We start from the raw sequence: 22,235 nt of genomic DNA, 5'->3' as shown, positions 1-22,235 counted from the left end.
TCTCAATCTCAATCTCAATCAAACAACTCATTTATTTCCTTCCTCGCTTTATTCTTCTCCCCCTCCGCCTCACTTTCGTTCCATAGACATTTCTTTGTACTTGTGCAACTCTTACGCCGTGTAAAATAATATTGCCGACCATGCTTGACTTGGTTCAGAATAGGCGCTTTCATTACCGGGTGTGTCCAAAACCCCAGCCTCTGGTGACAGGGTCTGGAAGGCAGGCAGCACCTTTGCCCTGCCTCCGCGAGGTGCGAGGACGATTTGCATCAATGGGGTCCATCGAGCTGTGGCTCGGCTAACGAGTTCAGCATGTCGAAGGCGGTGCGGTACAGACTGAGCCGCCTCAGAGCCCGCATCGTTCGGCGATGTCATCGCATCCCTGCATCCCCGTATCCCCGTCGTGGCTGTAAACGGATGGAAGTTGGTTCTGTTCTCTCAGGAAGGCTGATACGGCTCCGTCTGGCGTTGGTCAAGCTGGGTGGACTTGCCGGACGTTGACGTTGATCCGCGCTTGGCTCAAGAACTCGCCAAATGGCTTCCACTCATCGTCAGTGCCATCGTCCCGCCGTGCGAGATACTCGGGCAGGGTGTCTTCGATGATGCGGGGCACACCTGCAATCAGTCGAACCGACAGATGCATAGATGAATGAGCAGATCAACGAGCGAGTGGACGGACGAGGAAGTCCACAAGCACCGGCTCAACCTGCGCTCATGCACAGTACTCGACATAGTCGACTTTACACAGCCAACCAATCGACACAGTCAATCTCAAATCCTGCTGGGCGCTTACCGTGGAAGGCAAGTCGGCAGGGGCCCGACATGACTACAATGTCTCCGCTCTGGAGAACAATCGGCGTTGGCTCGTCGTTCCTGTCCGGTGTGCCCATAAGGAGGATGCAAGAATGTCCAAGACTGCCCGGCGATGGAATTAGATACGCAACCGTGAGTCAGGATAATGACGAGGCGAACCAAATTGAAATTGCTCTGCGAGGAAGTCAATGAGACATGGAACCAGCGGTTCGGCTCTATCCCCATCACATGCACCATATACACCCTATACACCCAGAGGTCGCTCTCCGTGGCTCACCTCAGGCTGACCAGCGGCGCCTCTGTGTTGAGTTCGCTGCGATCCTGGTGGGCCATCAGCGCATCCTTGTAGTGGTAATAGTTGACGATGCCGGCCTCGCATCGGAACCGATCGCTGGCATACCCAGTCAGCGGCTCGGCAGCCGTCACGATCGCCTGGCATAGATCCGCGATCAGAGCCGGGAAGGGCGGCTGGCGATCCATGTGGTATTCCTTGACGGACCAGTTGTACTGCAGTCCCAGCGAGGCCCAACGCAGCTTGCGGACGGCGGCCTCGACGCTCAGGGACTTGAGCAGCGGTGTTTGTGAGGTCGGCGGATCGATCTGGATGGCGTCGGCGGTGTCTTGCTCGGTGGGATGCTCGGGACCGATGCTGTCGACACTGTTCATCGAGTCGGCCGAGCCTTGCCCGAGGTCATGTCCGTGCTCCTGACCATCCATGTCGTCGCCATATCCTGGCCTCGTAACTGGGTCGCCGCTGCGAAGGGCGACCATCATCGACGGGTCATCGAGACTGCGGTCGTGAGTCACAAAGTCCTCGTATATCGACCAGAGTCCCGACTCAGGAAGGACATAGTGGGTATCGAGGTTGGTGACGTTGGGGGGCTTGGCATAGTCTTGCAGACAGGCCCGCACGAGGGTGCGCTGACTCTCCTCGGTGAAGGGATTGGCGATCAGGACAAGCCCTGGGATCGAGCTGACGGTAAAGGCCTCGGCCGGGCTCTGGTCGCCGTCGGCAAAGTGCTGGGGCAGGAGACTGGAGAGCGGCTTGGCCAGGGACACTCGAGTCAGTCGGGGATCAAGATCTGGCTCTACCTGCGAGCCAGCTGAGCGGATTGGCAGAACGATCGGCGTGAGCGACGCTGAAGGCGGCTCGAGGAGCAGCGGGCTGGAGGACACCCGCTTGGCTCGCTTGAAGAACCGTTCGGCAATGCGGAACTTGGACTGGTTCTGCCAGCGAGGGTCGTCGGGCGGCGGGGCTACCCGCTTGCGTCGTGCCATGGCGTGAGATGGATGAGATGGATGGGATGGATGAGATGGATGAGATGAAGTTCAAGTTGCTCGATTGCCAGAGACAGCCGTCGTTGCACAACGCCTTCTCGCCTGCCCTCGCCGAGAGCACCCACTTGCGTTGTCATTCGGATCCGAGGCTCGATCTCGATCTGGAATCTCGATCTGGATCTGGCATTTGCATGGCCGTCAGGGTCTCTGTTCTGGGCTGGATCTGAATCGGTATTTGCATTTGCACTTGCGCCTCCCATACCAAGGAACTCGGCAGCACAGCGTCGCCCGAGCAGTGACCGCCATCGTAGCACCCGCAAACCACATCATCGCCATTCCGAGCACATTTCCCAACGGCTTCTCACAACTCGACCAAACGCTGAAGCATCCACAAGCTCGCTGTGATCCTCCGCTCCGATGATCAGACCCTCGGCCATTCGCCCTCTATGCGCTCTCTCCGCATCCAAGCTGGTGGTGCGTCTCTCCGCAGGCCGATTATGGCCGCAGCACTCGATATCCCGATGCTCGGCGTCCTTTTGATCGCAACCTGCCTCTCTTGCATCTTATCCAGCATGGAATCCACAGCGCCGCTGCAGTTCAGGGAGCATTTGCGGCTCCCATCAAGGCCCTCGGTATTCCCTATGTCATCGAGTCATCGGTAGGCACCACACATGGCCATGCCCTCGTCCGGTGCCCTCATCGCCGGTACAAGCACACATCGGCCATGTTTTCTCGCCTCTCCACCGACCCCGGATTCGGGCAGATGCTGACTTTGCCAATGTCCATGGTTTCCCCAGCCACGGGGCGAGCGGGTCTTTGATATCTTCTCGCGCCTGCTCAAGGAGCGGATTGTGATGCTCAACGGCGAGGTTGGTCCTGTGGAGTCGTCAAGGCTCGGATGCCAAAGCCACATGTCGCAATCCCCTGCTGCTTGACAGGATGAGGGACGCTCGACGAAACTTGCTATCCATCTCTTGCGATGATCCTAACATGGTCCTCCGGATGGCACCGATGACAACTCCGATCGCCGCGCTTGCTTGCCAAGGTGAACGACCACGTCTCAGCCATCATCGTCGCCCAGTTGCTCTTCCTGGAAGCCGAGAACAACGAGAAGCCCATTCATTTCTACATCAACTCTCCTGGTGGTGTGGTCACGGCAGGAATGGTGAGCCATGTCGAGCTCGATCAGGCCGAGAGCAGCTTGGGCGGTCGTCTGGGCTGCGACTAACGAATACGACTGCCCTGGCTACGTTCCTTTGGACACATGGATTCCAAGGCTATCTACGACACTGTGAGTATCTCGCCATCTTGCTGCCGGGCCATAGTTGCATCAAGTGATCCCAAGCCACCCCAGCAATAATGAAATGCGGCATCTCGAGTGTCAGACCCTGCTTCGACGGCCACTTCGTCACTCCATGTCGATCCCGCTCCAATCCATGGACGGGGCTCTCTTTTGCAGCCGCTGACATGGTTCCCTTTCCTTGACTTCTCAGATGCAGGTTTGAATCCGCGGTCCCTCAGCCCTTGTCTGTCACCGCTATGGGGCTCTCATTTCCGATCGGACCTTGAATGCCTCGACGGTTTGGAGGGGGGGGGCCGTTTGCAACTGCTGGCGATAGTGATTCCAGCTCTGACCCACCTCGCGACCTTTCGGATTGCGACTCGAGCAGTATATCCAAAGCCCGGTGCACACTCTCTGCATTGGCCAGGCCTGCTCGATGGGATCGCTGTTGCTGACGGCCGGCGAACCGGGACACCGATCGGCACTGAAGCATGCTCGGGTGATGATCCACCAACCCAGGTCAGCCCACGCGAGTGAGAGGGGGGAGGTGCCAGAGAAGCATGTCTCACCAGCCGATATATTCCAATCGTGCGATTCTCTCATCCACGCCCACCTCGTCTTGATCTACAGTGGAGGAGCTGCCGGCCAAGCAACCGATATTGAAATCCACGCACGCGAGATTCTCAAGACCAGGGCCATTCTCAACAACCTGTATGTCCAGCACAGCAAGCAGCCCCTGGAAGTCATCGGTATGTACTCGAAGCGATCACCACGGCCGAGGCTTCATGCGAGAAGGGTTGCCTCTTGCTTGGTGGTCTGTCACCGGTGCGAACCTGTCTTCAGCATGGTGGCGGAGGAGCCAGTCTCAATTCTCCTCCTCTTCCCACATGCTGCTTTCCAGAGCGATCCATGGAACGAGACAACTTTATGAGCGCTGAGGAGGCCTTGACTTTCGGACTGGTTGACAAAGTCGTCACCAAGAAGGAGCCAACTCCCAAGGAGAAGCCGCAGTAGTTGGAACAGAGTCTCCGCGATCAAGTTTTGTGCCTCACAACTCTTTCCCTGAGAACACAACGATCCTGTTGGTGGCGATTTTGGAGGCTGCTGTCTAGAGATCGAGGATGTGGTGGATGGATGCATGGGTGGCCGTTGTGAATGACGGATGTGTGTGCGAGCATTCCCACCCAAACCAAATGAATGCTGTCGAAGCAGAGAGTGTGGTCCTCTGTAAACGCTTTTATTGGCCGGCTTGACAGTCATTGTTGAGGAGGGGGTCATGCCCGAGACAGAAATTATCGGCCCGGAAACGCGCCAAGGACGGATCAGACATGAGATAAGAACGCTAACGGTGTTGCTGAGTCCAAAGGGGGTTCAAGGTGTGGGAGGGGGGGGCGGAGGCGGCAAGGAGGCTGTTTGGACAATAGAGGAGAAAATAGGGAGGGCGAGAAAGCGGCGTCGTGTGGACGACAAAGGTGCTTGGGGAGTCGGAAAGATAGTACACGGTCAAACTTGGAGGCCGCTGCTTGTGGATCTCTGTCTGCCAGCAAGTGGGGACATGCAAGGAAGCAATTGAGAGGAGGTGAAAGCGAAGGGAGGGAGGGAGGGGATGGCGATAGTTGCTGAGTTTCGATGTGCCGGTATAGCTGGGAGTAACGACCACACATTCGCTGTCGTGGTGCGTCGAGCCAGCGGAGATGCTATGGGCGGCCATGACGCTGAGCGAGCAAACTACTTTTGCAGCTCGTCCAGGACCCTCAAAACCTCTTCGATGTTGGGTATCAACCATTTGGCCGCGCTGCTCTTGCTGCCAACCGTGCATGTGAAGATGGCCCGCGGGGCAGCAGCACTGGCGTCGGTGGCATGGTGGCCCCCGCCGTAGACGGCGTCGTCACTCGAGCGGAAGGTCGTAATGCTGTGGCGGTCCGACTCGATCGCCTCGTGCTCGGGCGACCCGGCATTCAGATTGATCTCCGAGAGCTGGCTCAAGGCCGGCGAGATGGGGCTCATGGGCACATCCGAGTATGTGCCACCGCCGCCGGTGTGGATGAGGTTGAGGCGTTCAAACATGGTTTCGTCCGTGCGGTCATCGCCAACGCAAAGCACAAAGTCGATGGGATGGGCAATCTCCTTGCGCAGGAACTTTTTCTGGTAGTGCTTCAGCAGTCGAACGACCAGGCCGCCCTTGTTGGTGCTCTGGGGCATGACCTGCACACTGCGCTTCTTGGGCACGGTCTGGAGCGAATAGCGCCCGGCCAGCGACTGCTGGATGTGGCTGGCGCACTCGGCCGCCTGCCAGGCGCCAAAGTTCTGGTCCGCAAAGCTGTAGTTCCACACAATGCGCACGTCGCCGGGCTCGATGAAGGAGCCAGGCGTACGCGCCGTGTAGTACTGGAAGATCTCGGTGACGTCGTGGTGCCAAGACAGGTCGCGCTCATCGACAAAGGATTGCCATTCGCTTTGACCAGCGTGCTTGAGGTAGCTTCCGTTCTCGGCACTGATGCAGTTGTCGAGTCGATCGCAGTGCCGCAAAAGAGCGATGGCATCGCAGAGTTAGGGTAGCCGCAGCAAAGCAGTACAGGAATCGATACGACCGTCCTCCGCCAAGCGATCCTAAAGGCAACTGCGCCAGCCAGTTCCGATGGCTTCATCACACAGGGAGGGAATTGGACTCACCTGAGTCCAATCTGAGGATAGCTGGCGAAGGCTCGCAGAAGCTCGGTCTTGGGGCGGCCACTGATGATGTAGACAATGCTCTTTGGGTCCTCAGCCAAGCGAACGGCGGCCTGGACACCTCGGGAGCTCGGCAGGAAGACGTCGCGTTCGTTCACGAGTGTGCCATCGTAGTCGAGGAGCTGCAAGAATAGACGTTAGTGAGTTGATTGGCTTGCAGCTTTCTTGGACTGCTCGCCATGGAAATCCAACAAAGGACCCGCAGCCGGCAGTTTGTGCTGATCGACGGATGCGGAATACTTACGAAGAGACGATATTCGCTGTCGTCGTGGAACTCCTTGATGGTGTCGCTGGTCAGGACCGGAATGTGGCTGGGGATGTTGTTCTGGTTCTCGTTGAACGATCGGATGAGCTCGTTGACAAAGCTCTCGACGTAGTTTTGAGCTGGATCGGCAAGATATAAATATTGAGATGCACAGGAGCAAGTGCAAGTCAGCAGCGGCGAGGGGGGCGACACAGCGAGGAGGTATTGATACGCCCATCCCAGGCAAGCATACGGGGTCATCCGGATCCAGCTCGATCAGTCGAGAGAGGCTGGTTCTACCGTCAGATATGGGGGGGGGGCACACGACACAACAAGGGCTGCCAACATTCGCTCATCCCAAGCGATGCATGTACGCACCACTGTGTGTGGCAATGTAGCTGTATAGCTCCTAAACACAGCAAAAATAGATCGAGTTAGTCACACGGCCAGTCTCGAATCGCCGAAAACCCTCCCCCCCAAAAGCTTCATCATCAAAGATACAACACCGCCAGTACGTTTCACCCTGCCACTGACCTTCCATCGGTTGAGCTTGTCTTCCTCCGTCATGACGAGAGTCTCATGAATCGCACTGGCGACCTCGTGGGCATCCCAAGGGTTGACGCGCAGGGCTGCACCAAAGCTGCCATAGGTTCCCGCGAACTGACCGAGCATTCGCCATCCAAGGTCAGTGCACCGTGCGTTCAAACAGGGCGTTTGCGACCGTGCCAGCGGTCATATTTGTGTTCGCCTTTGTGGCGACATCCCTGGTGATGTTGCACTATTGCAGGCTGGGCTGTCGTACATACCTCGCTGATGATCAGGGGGCTGTGCTTCTCTTCCTGGCAGGCCACTGTAGGATCAGTGGGCATATTAACACACAGCACAAGCACCCACAAATCGCCGGTTTCACGATGGCAATGTCCATCCCGTCCTTTAAGCGGCAGGCGGCAGCAGCGGTGCAAATGTGCATCTGCAGAGACGCACCGTACTCATGCGACGTGAGGTTCATGCCATCGCGGAGCGACGTGATTAGGCAGCCGTCGGCGATCGACAGCAGGGCCACATAGTGGCTGAACGAGATGTCCTGCGGAAGGTAGACCACGGGACTAAACTCGAGCGAGCCAAAGTTGGCGTTGATGCGGGTGACGACATCAGACACGTGCGTCTCGTTTTCATTCTCCTCGGTCGTGGGCAGGGCCACTTGGATGAGCACAACCTGGATACAGCAGAGTTAGCTCTTTGCATATGCACAAACACTGCCACCCAAACGCCAGCTCCTCGCTATCCTCTACTTTGCAGACACTGTTGCCACGACGATGCACCAGACCGTCCCGCTCACCTTGCCGTGCCACTCGGGGTGGAGCTGCAAGAACTTTTCGTAAGCCAGCATCTTCTGTCGCAGACCCTTGACGTGGTCGTTCTTGTCGCGGCCGATGAGGATCTTCTTGCCGGCATACTTTTCTTTGAGCGAAGCAATCAGCTCCGAGACCTCGGGGTTGTTTCTGTGAGAAGTAGTACGGTCGGATCAGCACCGGCCACATATGTAAGCAAGCCACAGTTTTACGTCCTGTGGTCGATAGATCTGCCAGCAAACCATGGTCAGGTTGGCGCACCGTTTCTCGTTGAGTGCCAAAAGGTTGATTCCGATCGGGAAGATACCCGTCGTGGCAATGCTGTTGTCCAACAGCACCGAGCCCGGCTTGGTTTCAACAGCAAGCAGGCGGGTGCAAGTGTTGAGGAAGTGGCGCATGAAGGAGTGGGTCTGCAAGACCATCCAAGACAGGGTGGCGGAAGAGGGAGAGAGACACAGTGTCAGCACATTGATATGCAGCAGGTACAGGCCGACAAGGGCATGCTGCCGCAAATACCTGGAATCCAATTAGATCTGTGCATCGTCAAGCGACCACAACAAGTGCCATTAGTACACACACTGCAGGCTATCGGCCAGGGCACTGGAAGGTATTATAGAGGCGGAGAAGGGGAGCTCGCAAGCTTACCGGCGCCAAGCATGCCTTCGAGAATATGCTTGCGGACTATTGGAGGCGCAGGTGACAGCAGGGGTTAGGTTGTGGATGTGACGATGGAGCACTTGTCCAAGATCGCGCATTCGTGCGATCAAATCACTGCGACGCGCAACAGCCTCGGCAAACGAGTACGCACCATGGAGACAGCGGAAGATCTCCGAGCTGGGGAAGGGAATGTGCAGGAAAAAGCCGATGATGGCCTGGGGCACCAGTTTGCGGAGCATTGAGGGCACAAGCATCAGGTGGTAGTCGTTGATCCAGACTGCCGGTTTTGCGGAGCAAGGTTTGGGAGAGGGCCGGTGAGCAGCGGATCGCCAGTCCACAAGCCAAACGACCCTTCTGCTCTGGCTGTGATGGAGATGCGATTCGCAGAGCCAATCTCGATATAGACCACACTGCGCAGTGCGGCTGGAAACGAAATGACAAAGGCAAACGTACCCACATCGCCCGGGCGATACACTTCGGCAATGGTCTCGGCAAACTTGCGGTTGACCGAAACGTACTGTCTCCACGAAAGCTCCTCATAGGCCTGTCCCTTGGGGTAATCGGGAAGCTGGTAGTGGAACGGCTTCCACAACACCTGTGCAGCCAGACGGCATGGATCGATGCAATCGCCTTGTCAGTGGTGATGGAAGGGACATTCCGCGTGGGCGGAGGAGCCATCTGCTAGCATGCGAGTAGAGGACAGTGGAGGACGTGCACTGCCGCGGGTCCTGACCTGCTTGCAGAACTGATTGTAGTGGCCCTCGACTTCTTCGTCGCTCAGGAACACAGGCATCGACTCGTACTCGGTGGTGAGCTTCTGGGTGATGGCGCTCTTGAAATCGTCCGAGTACGACTCGGTCGAGGTGCCGAGCGAGCCGATCCAGACTTTGGATCGGATCTGGTCCTTCAGCGAGTTGACGGCGTTCTGGAGGCCAATGTTGCCCAAGGTCGAGGGGCCGACGTGGTAGTTGGCAAAGTTCTTTTCCAGATTGGCGGCCTGCTGTCGGGCCAGGCGCTCCAGTCGCTTGGTGCTGGGCTGGCGGCTGAGGCAGGGTTTGTTCTGGGCGATGGTTTGGGGCAGGAACAGCGACACCACGAGCAGGCGGCAGTTCTGCAGGCTCAGCTCGAGCTCTTCGGCAAAGGTATCCATGGGATCGGCGGTGGAGGCCTCGGCCACAACAGACGGCTCAGCAGCAGCGGCAATGACTTGGTCTTCGGAAGCAAAGGTGACGCCAGGAGGCTGGGCAGGCTGGGCTTCCTGGTCGACGGACGCAGCGAGGGGATCTGCAAGGTCGCGAGCCGACTCGGGGTCTTGGACGATCAGCTCCTGGGCAACAGGGACGTGGTCGGGGAAAGACTCGTACTGGTCTTCGGGCTTTGGAGGCGAGATCTTGAAGGCAAAGATCCTGGGCTTTTGGCCAGAGCTGTCGTCGGCGATGGCTTGGTCTTGCTTGAAGTCTGGCAGATTGCGGATTCGGGCGCAACACGAGAGGCACGAATACGGAAGAGCAGGCAATGGCGATTAGATCCGAGGAGCCAGCTCCACCACAGATTCGTCCAGCAGAGAACGAGAAAAACGACAACTGGCCACCAAGGCAACCCTGGCGAGGATATGCAAGCGAGATGAAACAAGCCAAGAAAGCAATCGAGCAGATAAGCGACGGTCTGGGAACAGCAAGGACAGGCATTGGCTGTTTTTGAAGGTCAAGCGCAAGTGCGAGTTCCGGTGTAGAGTGATTTGATGGACGAGTCGACTTACAGTTCTTGAAGACACTGTTGGGCAGCGCCAGATGATGGCGTGGAGAGAGATCGGGAGAGAGCCGAGAATGGATCAGAAGTAGTCAAGGGGGTCGGATGGAGATCACGGCCCGAGAAAGACGAGGAAGCGGAAAGAGGGGAAGCGAGAAAGGGCCCGGCAGCGAAGGATATGCCGGCTTTGGCGGCGCAAGCAACGGAGCCGGGGGATCGCGGCCTGTCCATGAGCAGGGCCAAGCCCACAAGCGCCGAACAGAACAGCAAGACACGTGCACCCAGGGAGGCAGCAGAATGGTCTGAGCAGGACAAGGTCGAGCAACGGATCGAGGAGGGAAAAAGGATTGGAAGGTGCTGGAAGGGAACGGGGGTCGACAGGGCGGCAGGGAACTCGAGGGAGACAGGCGGATCTGGGCGGGCGGATAAGGACAAGCAACAGGGTCCGATCGAGGGGTTGTGGATGCCGATGGCCATCGCTGCGACGGTCTAGGCAACAAGCGACGCAGACGACAGAAGCAATTGGATGCTCGGACGGAATGGTGGTGGTGGGGTGGGGTGGGAAGCACGGCGACAAGCAGCAGCCAAGTGGAATCGGTGGAAGCAGCCAAGACGATGGATATGGACGATGCAATGGCCAGCAAGAGACAGGCCAGCAAACAGACAAATAGGGCAACGGACACGCAGATAGAGACATAGACATGCGAATAGATACGGGGACATGTCGATAGAGCAGCAATGTGCGGTGGCAGCAGACGTTACTTTGCAGGCTTCTGGCTGGAGGGACCTTGACCCATGATGGCGCTCGTGCGTGCGGGTTTGCAGAGACGGAAGACCAGGCGAGGGCGACGTCGAGGGCGACGTCGAGGGAGGCAAAAAAGCTGCAACGGAAGCAAACCGGGCCGAGGGCTTATCGGGGCGGGGGTGTATTCAACCAACCAACCAGCCAACCAACCAGCCAGCCAGCCAGCGAGCAGACCCCGGCCCAGCAAGCAGCACGCAGGCCGTGTGTCCGTTGCAGATGGACCCGACATTGGACTCGCGACACAGCGGGCGCACATGGCCGACAGTAACGCTGTGCCAGGGCTGTCAGCATGGGGGTAATGCCTCCAGCGAGTTGGTGGGGGGGGGGATGCATCTGCACCACACCGACCCGCGAGCCCGCTGGCAATCCGCTGGTGCTCATTGGCGATCTGCTGGTGCTCATTGACGATATGCTGGTGCTCGTTTGGCCTCGCTTGGCCTCGCTTGGCCTGCAGATGACCCCCCCCAGCAATCCAACTCGATCTCGGCTAGAGTGGCCAGCCACCGCCGCACTGGCCACACCTACGCCAGCCACACTAGTGCCAGCCACTGCCACGCCAGCCACGCGGCGCAGCCACCCTCGCAACAAACAAAAACAGTGCCGGCGCCGTTTGCATCTCCGCCTTTGTTTGGCGCTGGCCAATCACAGGACGCGAGAGCGTCTCGCCAGCGAGATGCACCGAGAGCCCGCCGAGAGCCCGCCGACAAGGCCCTCGCGCGTCGCACTTCCCTTTGGTCGCCGAGTCGACACCCCCGGCGTTTGCCTTGGGTTTGCGCATCCCTGCCCGTCCCTCTGCACGCTCCGGCCTCCGATTGTACGTCTGCAGCACAGGTATCGTCTGCGAGCCGGCACGTATCCGCCATCCCATGCCTCCTCTTGAGCGTGTGCTCGCAGCGGCAGGCGGATTCCACCCTCCATTCCATCCATTCCATCCGTTCCATCCGTTCCATCTGCTCTATCCGCTGCCTGTAATGGTGCCGCGGGTGCACACCAGGGGAATCCGTGCGCCCGTGCTGGATGCACACCGCTGCAACGCCGCAGCGACAATCGTGTGCGGTCTGCAGCGATCCTGGCGGCGACCTCCCCCCTCTGCGCCCACATGGTTGCCTTCAGGCGTCGATCCAATCGGCGGCCCTGCTGGCTTTCCTGCTGGCTTACCTGCTGGCTTTCCTGCAAGCAGCTTTGTACTCATCCTCACATCCCATTCACATCGTCGTCATTCGCCCAAAGGAGCCATCCTCAGCATTGTCCATATCCACCATGGCTACCAGCAAGTCGGCTTCATATGACTATCTGATCAAACTCTTGCTTATTGGAGACTCGGGCGTCGGCAAGTCCTGTCTCCTGCTGCGGTTCTCCGACGACTCGTTCACGCCGTCGTTCATCACCACCATCGGCATCGACTTCAAAATCAGAACAATCGAGCTGGACGGGAAACGAATCAAGCTGCAGATCTGGGATACCGCCGGACAGGAGCGCTTCAGAACCATCACGACGGGTACCGTTGTGTTCCCGCCTGCCGATGCCGCAGCTCCCCATCCACAACCCCGCCCTCCAACTTCCCCCCCCCTCAAGCCTGCTCCTATCGACACTGCCACTACACCGCACGCCAGCTTAGTTGTGGTTCTCTGTCCTTCTATCGAGCTCGTTCCCTACCACTCCTGCACACCACTCTCCACCCTGCGTGGTCATTTTGCTTCTCACGCGATTTGCACTGGTGCCGGACTCGCTACCGACAGGACCACGCCGCTTGATTGTCCAGGCACCATCGCACCGGGCTGGGGTCCGATTTTGCCCTCTGCTCGTTTCGGGCAATGGGATATAGACTGATTTGGATCTGTGGTTTTTCATCGATATTTTGCAACGGCACGGCACGCGCATAGCGTATTATCGAGGCGCGATGGGCATTTTGCTCACTTACGATGTCACCGACGAGCGATCCTTCAACAGTAAGCTGGCATTGCTATTGTTGGGAGGGGGGAGGGGAGACGATGCAGGAATGGTGGGAATGTGGCTGATTGATCTCGAAGCCTGTGGTTGTCCCGGCGTGAAGTATCCGCCGGTTTGGCTCGCCGGATCGCCAATGCAGTGCTTTGATTTGGCGATCTGTACGGTCCGTCTAACTACCTGGCTCTGCGGCATCTCAAACCGCCAATCAACTCGAACGATTGGACAACCCGTGCGCACCACCAGATATCAGAAACTGGATTCGAAACATCGAGCAGCATGCCAGCGAAGGCGTCAACAAGATCCTCATCGGTAACAAGTGTGACATGCTAGAAAAGAAGGTATGTGCGTGTATCTGTGGGAGCTGTGCGGATCCGTCGAAGCAGCACCAGGGATATAAAGAGCCGCCGTCATCGCACTTTGGACTTACGCGCCTCTGCTCCCCGACCGTAGGTGATCAGCAAAGACCAGGGGCAGGCGCTCGCCGATGAGTACGGTATCAAGTTTATCGAGACAAGCGCCAAATCAAACATTGGTCGGTATCGGTCAGCGATCCGTTCTGCCCGTGGTCTATTGATCGATCGATTGATTGATTGATTGAGCTCTTGATCATCCGATGCTATATGCGCTGTTAATCGCAACCACTCACCCACTCACTCCCTCAGGCGTCGAGGAGGCATTCTTCATGCTCGCTCGGTAAGCGCCGTCCCGGACATGCTCTGCTCTTCTCTGGGCTTTGCAACTGTATGTGAATCGGTTCCTGATCAACAAGCACCCATGTCTCTCATTCTGTATGTCCGACATGAACGCCACACATGCAACAGCGACATCAAGAAGCGCCTGATCGACACAGCAGACGAAAAGAAAGATAAGCCGACTGTGGTCGTGGGCAATCCGGCCCAGGGAAAGGGTCAGGCCCAGGCTGGCTGCTGCGGTTGAGTCCGTGTACATCATCGCATCGGACGAGGACGCCGCTGCTGGTTGCCCAGGGTCAGTGCCCAGCCCCAGACTCGGTCGTCCACGCCCATCAAGACAAGAGCGACCCTTCCTGCCCATGTTCCTCGACCAAGCCGCTCCTCGATCAATTTTTCTCCGCTCTCCTCTTCTCCTTTGTTGCTTGTGTTTGGGGAGCCGTGGATTTGACGTGGGGTCGACACAATCTTTGCAGCCTTTGGAAATATAGCTACCCCGCTCCAACCGTGATCCCGATGATACACCCGAGTTCCACGGGATCGCAAGAGACTGGGAGTGGATCGAACAAGCAAGGAACGAAGCAAACAAGCTGGACTGCCGAGCACTGCGTCCATGCTCCTGAGTCGCTTGGAGGAGAGCCTGGAGGAATTCGCAGTTCCCATGCGAACTCTGATATGCCCATGCAGCCGCATTGTCATGAGAATCGGAGCGAGATCAAATGGGCCCGCGGACTCAACCCGAATGCCCCCCCCCGACACATCTACGTCTACCGCCAATACGTCCAGCCCCACGCACACTGAGGCCAAAGGGCACCGGGGCCATCCGTTGCTGCAGCTGCCGTGCCAGTACCAGCCGGAGCAATCCAAAGCGCAGACGGGTCCGAGAAGCGATTGCAAACGCCGCGCTGAAAACGTGACTGTTGGTCGGCAGCCCGGCCTTTCGCCTCTTGCCCTCTTCCGCTGGCCATCTGCCTCCGGTCGTTGGCTGAACTCCCACCCCACCCCCAAGCTGTCTTGGACTGCTTCCCCTCTCTCCTCCCTGCGGGCCGTCCGAACCCTCCGGCTTTGTGAAGGGCTTGCTGGCTGGCTGTTTGGTCTGCCATGAACGTCAACGCTTCAGAGTTTGTTCCTCGATCTGCGCCGCCTGGTGCTGCGGCGTCGGCTTCCTGCTCAGGCGGGACAGCGAGCGACTCGCCGTCCTCAGCGCTCCCCAGCACCAGCAAGAGCGCCAAGGACGACGTAAATCGGCCTCGCTCGCATCGGGACGGTCTGTATCTGCTCCTTCCGTCGGCACCGGTCCCACTGGCTATCCGCTGTCGATCGCGGGTGCTCATGGCGTTGTCGCAGCCGACGGCCCATCGCAAGCGAGTCGATACGGAAAAATACCGCTGCTGTGTCGTGTGAACTAACGGATATGATCGACTGCTGGAATGATGAAGCTGATGACGGATTCTCCTCGATTCCCCTCGATTCCCCTCGATTCTCCTCGATTCTCCTCGATTCTCCTCGATTCTCCTCGATTCTCCTCGATTCTCCTCGATTCTCCTCGATTCTCCTCGATTCTCTCCCTTCCCTACTGGCTTTGTCCACTGCAGTGACCAAGAACGCATCCCTCCCAGGTCCCAGCTCCCCGTCCTCGGCCTCCATGTCGCTCGATACAGCGCTGGCGATCCAGCTTGGCGCCACTCATCTTGCACCCAAGCAGCCCCGGAACACCGGCACACACTCGCTGTCGTCATCGTCATCGGCTTCCAGTGCTGCACGAAACAAACGCGGCGAAGTCTCGCTGAATCACTTGCTGGGCTTTAGCTTCCCGGCCCGGCCTCAGGCCACTGCTCCAGTCGTGCGACGACGACGAGACGTCTACTATGAGCCCTTCAACAAGGAGCGCTTCGTTAATGCCAAGTGAGTCGCTGTTCAGCTGCAGACGCTCATGGCTTGGAGGCTCGAAGTGAAAGCCCGAGTCCGAAACACACAGATCAACACAAGGCTCGCTTGGGCGTACTCACGATCGACTCCATCCCTCTACCTTGCTTCCGATAGCTTTCGCTTTGTCGTCAAGGCCGAATGCGACTACACCGTACAGCTGACTGACTCGGATGTTCCCGTGAACTGGAGCGATATAGCTCAGATTGTACGTGCCGGGCTTGATCGCACTTGCTGAGCGGCGTCCCGGGCTGATTTGAGGCCGAATTAAGCAACAGGACGCATTGTGGCTTTGCGCCGTCGAATGCTGTGGCGGATTCTTGCCGTTACTTATCGGCGTGGAGCTGGACATCCTTCCACCCCTCCGATCGGCATATCTCGTGCTTCGGACATGGGCTCGGTGCAATCATGGACCACCGATCGCCTCGGTTATCGAGCAGTTATTCTCATGGGTCTCACAGACTGCGTTGATGTCCTATACCCACGCTCCAACACTCGCAGATTATCCCCGAAACAAAGGATCATTCTTGCCCGATCTGTCTGCGTCCTCCACAGGCGGCTCGGGTGGCCAAGTGCGGTCATGTGTACTGCTGGCCGTGCCTGCTGCACTATCTCCACCTCGGTGATAAGAAATGGCGCAAATGCCCAATCTGCTACGATGCTATCTATAAGGCCGATCTCAAGTCCGTCAAGTTCCAGCACCAGGACGTTGTCAAAGTGAACCAGGATATCGGGATGGTCCTAATGCGACGACGCATAGTATGTTGCAGCCTCGCGAGCGCATGCTCGAGATTGAAGGAGAGGGAGGCGGACGGACGGGTCTTGTTCAGCGCATGGCTTTCGTCGGGGGCCCTTGCTTGTATTGGGCTGACATCCACTGCGCTTGCACTGCATTTCGGATCGATCCATCAGCAATCTAGCTTCAGCGTCCCGAGGACGGTTCGGCCGCAGGACTATAGACAGATTTCCGGTGGCGGTCTCCGGCCCTATTCGGTCCTCGACGAGCAAGTTGCGCCGTATTCGCGAATACTGCTGGCAAGTGGCCAGTATATCGAGAAGATTTGCCTGCGAGACATGAACGAGCTGCAGGCGATGCTGGACGACATCAAGAGCGAGCGCGAGGTCATGCGCCTGATGCGAGAGGAGCGTGGGCTTCCGCCTCTCAAGGAAGACGGCATCAGCAGCGAAGAGCCGTTTGTTGAAATCGCTCTGCATGAGACTCAGGTGAGTTCCATGCTCTCAGCGGGTTTCTTGGACCACCGTCGTGTGCGTGCACGCCATCGCCCTCGCCTAGGGGTCTATAGAGTCGTGCTCAGCTCACTGCGCGAACCTTGCGTCGTGGGCCGTGCATCTGGCGCCCAACGCATAATGACCAATTCATAATGCCCAACGCATAATACCCAATGCATAACAACAGGTGCTACTGGAAGAAGTCCGTCTCAAGAACCAGATCCGAAGCAAAGCTGAGCAGCAACTGAAAGCCGTAACGGCTCGGGAGCTCAAGCTGGCTGAAGCGCCACCCAAGACTCGAGAGACGACCAAATTGAATGCTGAAGACTCCGGCCAAAGGGCCCAAGAGTCTGTCGATTCGTACTGCCGCTCGAAGCTGGAGGACGATGGATACCAGGATCCCTTCTCGGACGACGACGGCACCTCAAGCCCAGGGATCTCTGGCATATTCCCAGTTGATAGCCATGGCTCTGTCGCCGATGCGGCAGCAGCATCCAGCTCCGCTACGACAGACGATTCTGGGCAACGCGCAGCGCAGTGCCTCGAGTCTCCAAGCAAACCACGCACCGGAAACGCAGTCCCCTCGCTTGCCGCACGAAACGCTTCTGTCGACGAATTCTACCACTATTACCAGCACCTGCTTGGACAGCACGTCTATCTACATCCGCTCGACATCCGTGTGCTGAAGACAGAGCACGGAGGTTACGATCGGATGCCTGATTCGATCAAAGTCACGATTGAGAGCGTCAGCGAGACCACGATCAACGAGGTATTTCAGTCATGCCGATAGGGATCGCGCGCCGGCGAAGCGCATTTTTGCCCGCCCCGGAGCAGGCCATGGATGCCATGGTGTCTTTGGCCGGCAACTGACTCGACTTTGCCATCTTTTGCGTCGACGCCGCACGACAGGACATGCGCAAAAAGTTCAAGTACCTCGCACATCTGCCTCAGGGGTGCGACGTGTCGTTCTGCGAAGTTGACTTGGCAAGCCTGGTCTCCGAGTCCACGTACCACCTGTTCGAAAAGGATATCCGCGAGCGAACGCGGCGGCGCAGGGCCAAGGAACATAAGGAGGAAAGCACCCGCAAGAAGAACGAGGCCGATGAGCTCGCGGTCTTTATGGGATACACTCCATCGACCAAGAAAACGGTCGAGCGGTGGGACGAACTCGACTGGGATAGCGAATTCCCAACCGTATCCAAGGGCAGCGACAGCGATGCCGATCCCGGGGAGCACCACGGATACTCGAGCAGCTACCAAAGCGCGGGATCCCACCTCGAGAGCGACGGCGGTGAATCAACCGGCACAAGCCGCTCCCGACACTCGCCCCGATATGCCGAGATATCAAATCGGCCGGCGCCGCCTGTGAGGCCAAGTGGGAAGAGCTTTGCCTCCATCGCCGGCGACATTGCCAAGAACGACTCGGGTTGGCGGAGAAATCCCTCTGCTCCCTACGGCGTCGGCGCCAGCGACGACGACGATCTTTACTCGGGCCACGAAGTCGGCTGGGAGCTTGATCTGGAGGAAGCCATGCTACAGACCCAGGAGTACGCTGCGTCCGGCAGCGGGCTTGGTCGAGGCAAGGGCAAACCAAGCAATACGCGAGGCAACAGCCTCACCGATACCGGCAGCGGCAATCAATCAGAGGGGAGCAAGAAAAAGAAGGGAAGCAAAGTCGTTGTGATGACCAACAGCGCGCGACGGAGACGCTGAATGGGGTGTGTTTTCGGCTCCACAGTGCCCTTCCAAGAAAAATCAGAATATATCGCATGCTTGTGTGGTCCATCCGTGAGAAGCCATCGCCGGCATGTCTCAGATACAGCGACGGGACACATTTTCTCGTTCAGAGAAACACACGCCGCAGTCGCTGCGAGTTAGGACAAGAGGACATCCCGGAAGGTGAGAGGAAGCCCCGTCGGGTGGATTTTACAGGCGATCCAATAAAAAACGAGACACCCGTGTTTTTGACCATTGATCGAATATTTTGTTACCCAATGTTATCGCGCGCTGGCCATGACCATTCGCCACACATCCGACTTTCGCACCGCCGCATTGCGATGCTACGCCCTCATCCATAGCCTGCGTAAGGTCGCCACCATATTCAATGTGTCCAAGAGCACCATCCATCGATGGCACCGAGGATGCAAGCTGGATGACCCATCCCGGGTCCCAGCTCGCAGATCCACTTTCTTCGAGCAGGCATGTCCAGTCATCCGCACCCTGATTGAACAGGACCAGTTCCAGACTGGTCCTGTGTTGCGATGCAAGCTCGAGTCCATCCTCCAGAGGAAAGTATCACTCTCACTCTGCCACACTGCCATCCACCGAGCAGGTCTCTCACACAAGAGGGCAACACACCTCTACAAGTCCAAGCGACTGGATGAGCGAGTGGCACAGTTCAGGGACCAGGTCCGCTCCATCGACCCACGGCGGCTCGTCTTTGTCGACGAGACAGGGATCAGGAAATCCATTTTCCCTCTCTACGGATACTCACCGAAGGGTGCTCCGCTTCGCCAGCGCAATCACATGAAACACAAGTCCGTCTCGGCTGCATCGCACGTACATCCCCACATCATTCAAGACACACTCGATGGTCGAGTTCTTTGAGCGAGCGAGCTTCCCAGACGACTCTGTGATTGTGATGGACAATGTCAACATGCACAAAACGAGGACTGTCCTGGACTGCATCGAGCGCCGAGGATGGTCAGTGATCTTCACCCCACCTGCCTCACTCGACTTCAATCCCATCGAGAACTTCTTTGGGGTTGAGTCCCCACCGATTTGGGGTTGAGTTCCTCCAATTTGGGGTTGAGTTCCCTCCAATCAAGCCGCCATTTTCGCGTTCACATCCCTGGCTTGAACCTCTCGACGATTTTTGAACAGGGTCACTTCCCCAACCAACCCGCAACGACGGGCTCCTGCTCCGGGGTATAAATGCCACACCTTCGTCCTGCTGCTTTCTTCCCTCATCTCGCCTTGATCGGATCATTGCGCCATTGTACGATAAAGAGAAGTCTCTGTTCTGACCAGTACCACTGGCAGGCACCCAGCATTCTCTGTCCCCATGCCTCCGAAGCGTAAGGGTACCGGTGATGGCCAGCCTCGGCCACCCAGGCCCAAGAAAGCCAAGTCACAGTCGGAGCCTGTCTCTGGTTCGTCTTTTGATCCCACGCATGCTTGTTTCTCTGTTGCTCCGTTGCTCACCACCACTGCTTCTGCAGATCCAATGGATGTCGATCCCACCGAGCCTGGTCCATCTACTTCCTCGAGTACCGGCAAGCGATGTCCCAAGTGCGACGGCACCGATCACGAGCGAAGCAACACCAGCAAATGTCCCAAATACCGGCCCCTCAAGAGTTCTGTCGTCCCACTCGTGGATGGAAGGTCATCCGCCCCTCAATACAGCTGCTTCAAGCAGACGATGGATGGCTGTTGTCTCAATCCCGCTCTCCGCGACAAGATCCAGGCCACCGTCGAGGCCATGACCCAGATCCAGTTCGAGGCATCCAGGCTGCTCAACCTGCACATCCTCCGGTGCATCGAGCAGGATCTTCCCGTCCCCGTCATTTCCAAGACCACCCCTGCTTTCATCCGCCAATGCTTCACGATTGTCGAGGCCGGTGCCCTCTCCCCGACAGGGGACAATGAGAAATACAACGAGCATCTGGTCGCTTCCTTTCGCGACTATCAGACCACTCGGCACGCAGACCTGCCTCCGGCCCCTCGTCTGCCTGATGGTGCTCACAGTCAGCTTCTCACACTGGCTGTCAATGCCTATGCCACCAACTGCACGACACACCTCAATCTGGCCTACTGGCGACTCCTTCGCCGCTTCTGTGCTGCCGTCTTCCCAGCCAACAAGCACAAGCACGAAGCCATCGAGGCTTGTCTCGAGCTCTTCGAGAAACCAGGGCAGACTCCACCCAAGGCCGATCTCGAGTTCCTCTATCCAGACTTTGGCCACGTCCTGGACGAGTTTCGGTACAGCAACGACCAGGACCGCTTCCGGGCCCTCCATCGCCTCTCACACCATGTGAGAATCCTCGCCCGAGACAAGATGGTCGACAATGTCCACAAGTGGATCGACTGTGACATGCCCGCCCTCCGAGTCACCGAGCTGCAGCGCCAGGCCAAGCTGGACGAGCTCACTGCCCGAGGCATTCCCTCCGACGACAAGAGGTTCACCACGGCCAAGTCTGAACTCGGCACCACCAAGTCCAAGATCAACAAGCTGGCCGCCAGGATCAACTGGGCCCTCAAGCAGCTCGCCGTCGACACTCCTCCGGCCGTGTGCACGATAGTTCCTCTATGCACTGCCACGGCCAAGTATGTCAAGATTGACACGGTCACTCTCTGGCAACTCCTGGGTCCAAAGAAGCGCCTTGGATTCACCCGGGACAAGCTCAAGGAACAAGGTGATGACGGCATCAACAACCAGGATCGTCTCTGGCGCAGTTGCTTCAAGCTGCGTAGTTCCCTCTTCCAAGAGCGGGACGTGAACAAGAAGCTGTTCAACTACGAGATCAGCACCGATGGCATTGGATGCACCATCGGCCTCGTCAAGTTTGTGCGTCGAACCGATCGCACCGAGACCATCGAGCCTCCTCCGACTTCCGAGCAGCGCATCCAGGCCCACATCGGCGACCCAGACCCCGATCGCACCACTTGGATTGGCATCGATCCTGGAGTCGGCTCCATCTTCACGGCGGTCATCCAAGCACCGGGCCACCAAGACGAGGTGGTCTCGTTCTCCAATGGCCACTACCAGCAAATGTGTGGCCATACGTCCAACACCAAGTGGCACAACACCATGAAGTATCGACTCAGCATCGAGACCTGGATGTCGACCACCCCCTCGCCCAAGGTGTCGTCCTCGGAGGCCTTCAAGGTCCATCTCACCCATGTCCTGCGACCGGAGCTGCGAGTGCAGCTCGACTTCCACCTTGGCAAGAAGGCCCGTCACCATCGCTTCACGGGCCACAAGAGACGCCAAGTGGCCGTCGACAGGATGTGCAAGGCCGTCCTGAAGCACGCCCCGATACGGACCGATGTGGTGATCGCCTTTGGCAATGCATCATGGCGACAGGGCAAGGGATATGCATCCAGCCCTCGGAGGCAGCGGTTTGCTCGGTACTTTGAGCAATTCGAGCACCACCGCCGCCGTCCCAATCACCATCATGGAAGCGTCAAGGTGGCCTCAACGAACGAGTTCAACACCTCGCAAGTGTGCTCCAAGTGCCTGGAGCCAGTTCGGTTGGAAGGACTCGATGCGCCCAGTGTTGCGAATTCCCACTTTGTCAGGAGCTGCAAGAATCCCAGCTGCCGGACAGTGTGGAATCGCGACGTCAATGCGGCGCGCAACATGATCACAGTATGCAGGTCGATTGTGGAGACCGGAGGGCGACCGGTGGTCTTCACTCGGAGGCTGCCAAAGTGATCTGTTTTATTTCTTGTGGCTTTGCTTGACGCAAGCACAGCACATACTACATGTTCATGGAAACGGCTATATTGTCCCGTTTTTTTCTGAATA

At 57.8% G+C, this 22,235-nt stretch overlaps 5 protein-coding genes across 5 annotated transcripts; 3 read left to right on the top strand and 2 right to left on the bottom strand.

The window, feature by feature from the left end:
• Window positions 1–6: 6 nt before the first annotated feature.
• Window positions 7–2,144, bottom strand: BJ171DRAFT_522715 (uncharacterized protein). Its single transcript, XM_053112510.1, has 3 exons — window positions 1,091–2,144; window positions 794–915; window positions 7–615 (listed from the first exon to the last, which is right to left on the bottom strand). Exons 1-3 carry the CDS (start codon window positions 2,089–2,091, stop codon window positions 473–475), a joined length of 1,266 nt encoding a protein of 421 aa, XP_052962773.1. The 5' UTR covers window positions 2,092–2,144; the 3' UTR covers window positions 7–472.
• A 542-nt stretch (window positions 2,145–2,686) lies between these two features.
• On the top strand, window positions 2,687–4,387 carry BJ171DRAFT_428823 (Clp protease proteolytic subunit /Translocation-enhancing protein tepa; the record flags this gene model as incomplete). The annotated part of the gene is made up of 7 exons (XM_053107862.1): window positions 2,687–2,749; window positions 2,889–2,960; window positions 3,137–3,256; window positions 3,368–3,382; window positions 3,762–3,906; window positions 4,009–4,122; window positions 4,275–4,387. Coding segments are annotated over 7 exons (642 nt in total), but the record flags the coding sequence as incomplete, so codon positions are not given.
• A 714-nt stretch (window positions 4,388–5,101) lies between these two features.
• Window positions 5,102–9,506, bottom strand: BJ171DRAFT_428751 (glycosyltransferase family 20-domain-containing protein; the record flags this gene model as incomplete). Its single annotated transcript, XM_053107859.1, has 14 exons — window positions 5,102–5,867; window positions 6,047–6,225; window positions 6,348–6,487; window positions 6,726–6,756; window positions 6,882–7,007; window positions 7,154–7,197; window positions 7,332–7,563; window positions 7,687–7,849; window positions 7,961–8,109; window positions 8,216–8,232; window positions 8,345–8,380; window positions 8,508–8,633; window positions 8,810–8,951; window positions 9,090–9,506. The coding sequence occupies 14 exons, from the start codon at window positions 9,504–9,506 to the stop codon at window positions 5,102–5,104; spliced, it is 2,568 nt and encodes an 855-aa protein (XP_052962771.1).
• A 2,419-nt stretch (window positions 9,507–11,925) lies between these two features.
• BJ171DRAFT_522707 (ras family-domain-containing protein) lies at window positions 11,926–14,060 on the top strand (the record flags this gene model as incomplete). The annotated part of the gene is made up of 6 exons (XM_053112509.1): window positions 11,926–12,408; window positions 12,794–12,859; window positions 13,104–13,198; window positions 13,311–13,392; window positions 13,523–13,553; window positions 13,682–14,060. Coding segments are annotated over 6 exons (872 nt in total), but the record flags the coding sequence as incomplete, so codon positions are not given.
• A 342-nt stretch (window positions 14,061–14,402) lies between these two features.
• BJ171DRAFT_522703 (uncharacterized protein) lies at window positions 14,403–18,680 on the top strand. Its single transcript, XM_053112508.1, has 7 exons — window positions 14,403–14,816; window positions 15,145–15,454; window positions 15,593–15,683; window positions 15,977–16,234; window positions 16,388–16,699; window positions 16,893–17,474; window positions 17,615–18,680. Exons 1-7 carry the CDS (start codon window positions 14,651–14,653, stop codon window positions 18,416–18,418), a joined length of 2,523 nt encoding a protein of 840 aa, XP_052962769.1. The 5' UTR covers window positions 14,403–14,650; the 3' UTR covers window positions 18,419–18,680.
• The last annotated feature ends 3,555 nt before the right edge of the window (window positions 18,681–22,235 follow it).

The sequence above is a fragment of the Polychytrium aggregatum genome (genome assembly GCF_025602895.1).
Source record: "Polychytrium aggregatum strain JEL109 chromosome Unknown BJ171scaffold_50, whole genome shotgun sequence".
NCBI lineage: Eukaryota > Fungi > Chytridiomycota > Chytridiomycetes > Polychytriales > Polychytrium > Polychytrium aggregatum.
The sequence above is the reverse complement of the archived record's forward strand: the minus strand, read 5'-3'. Positions and strand labels throughout refer to the sequence as shown.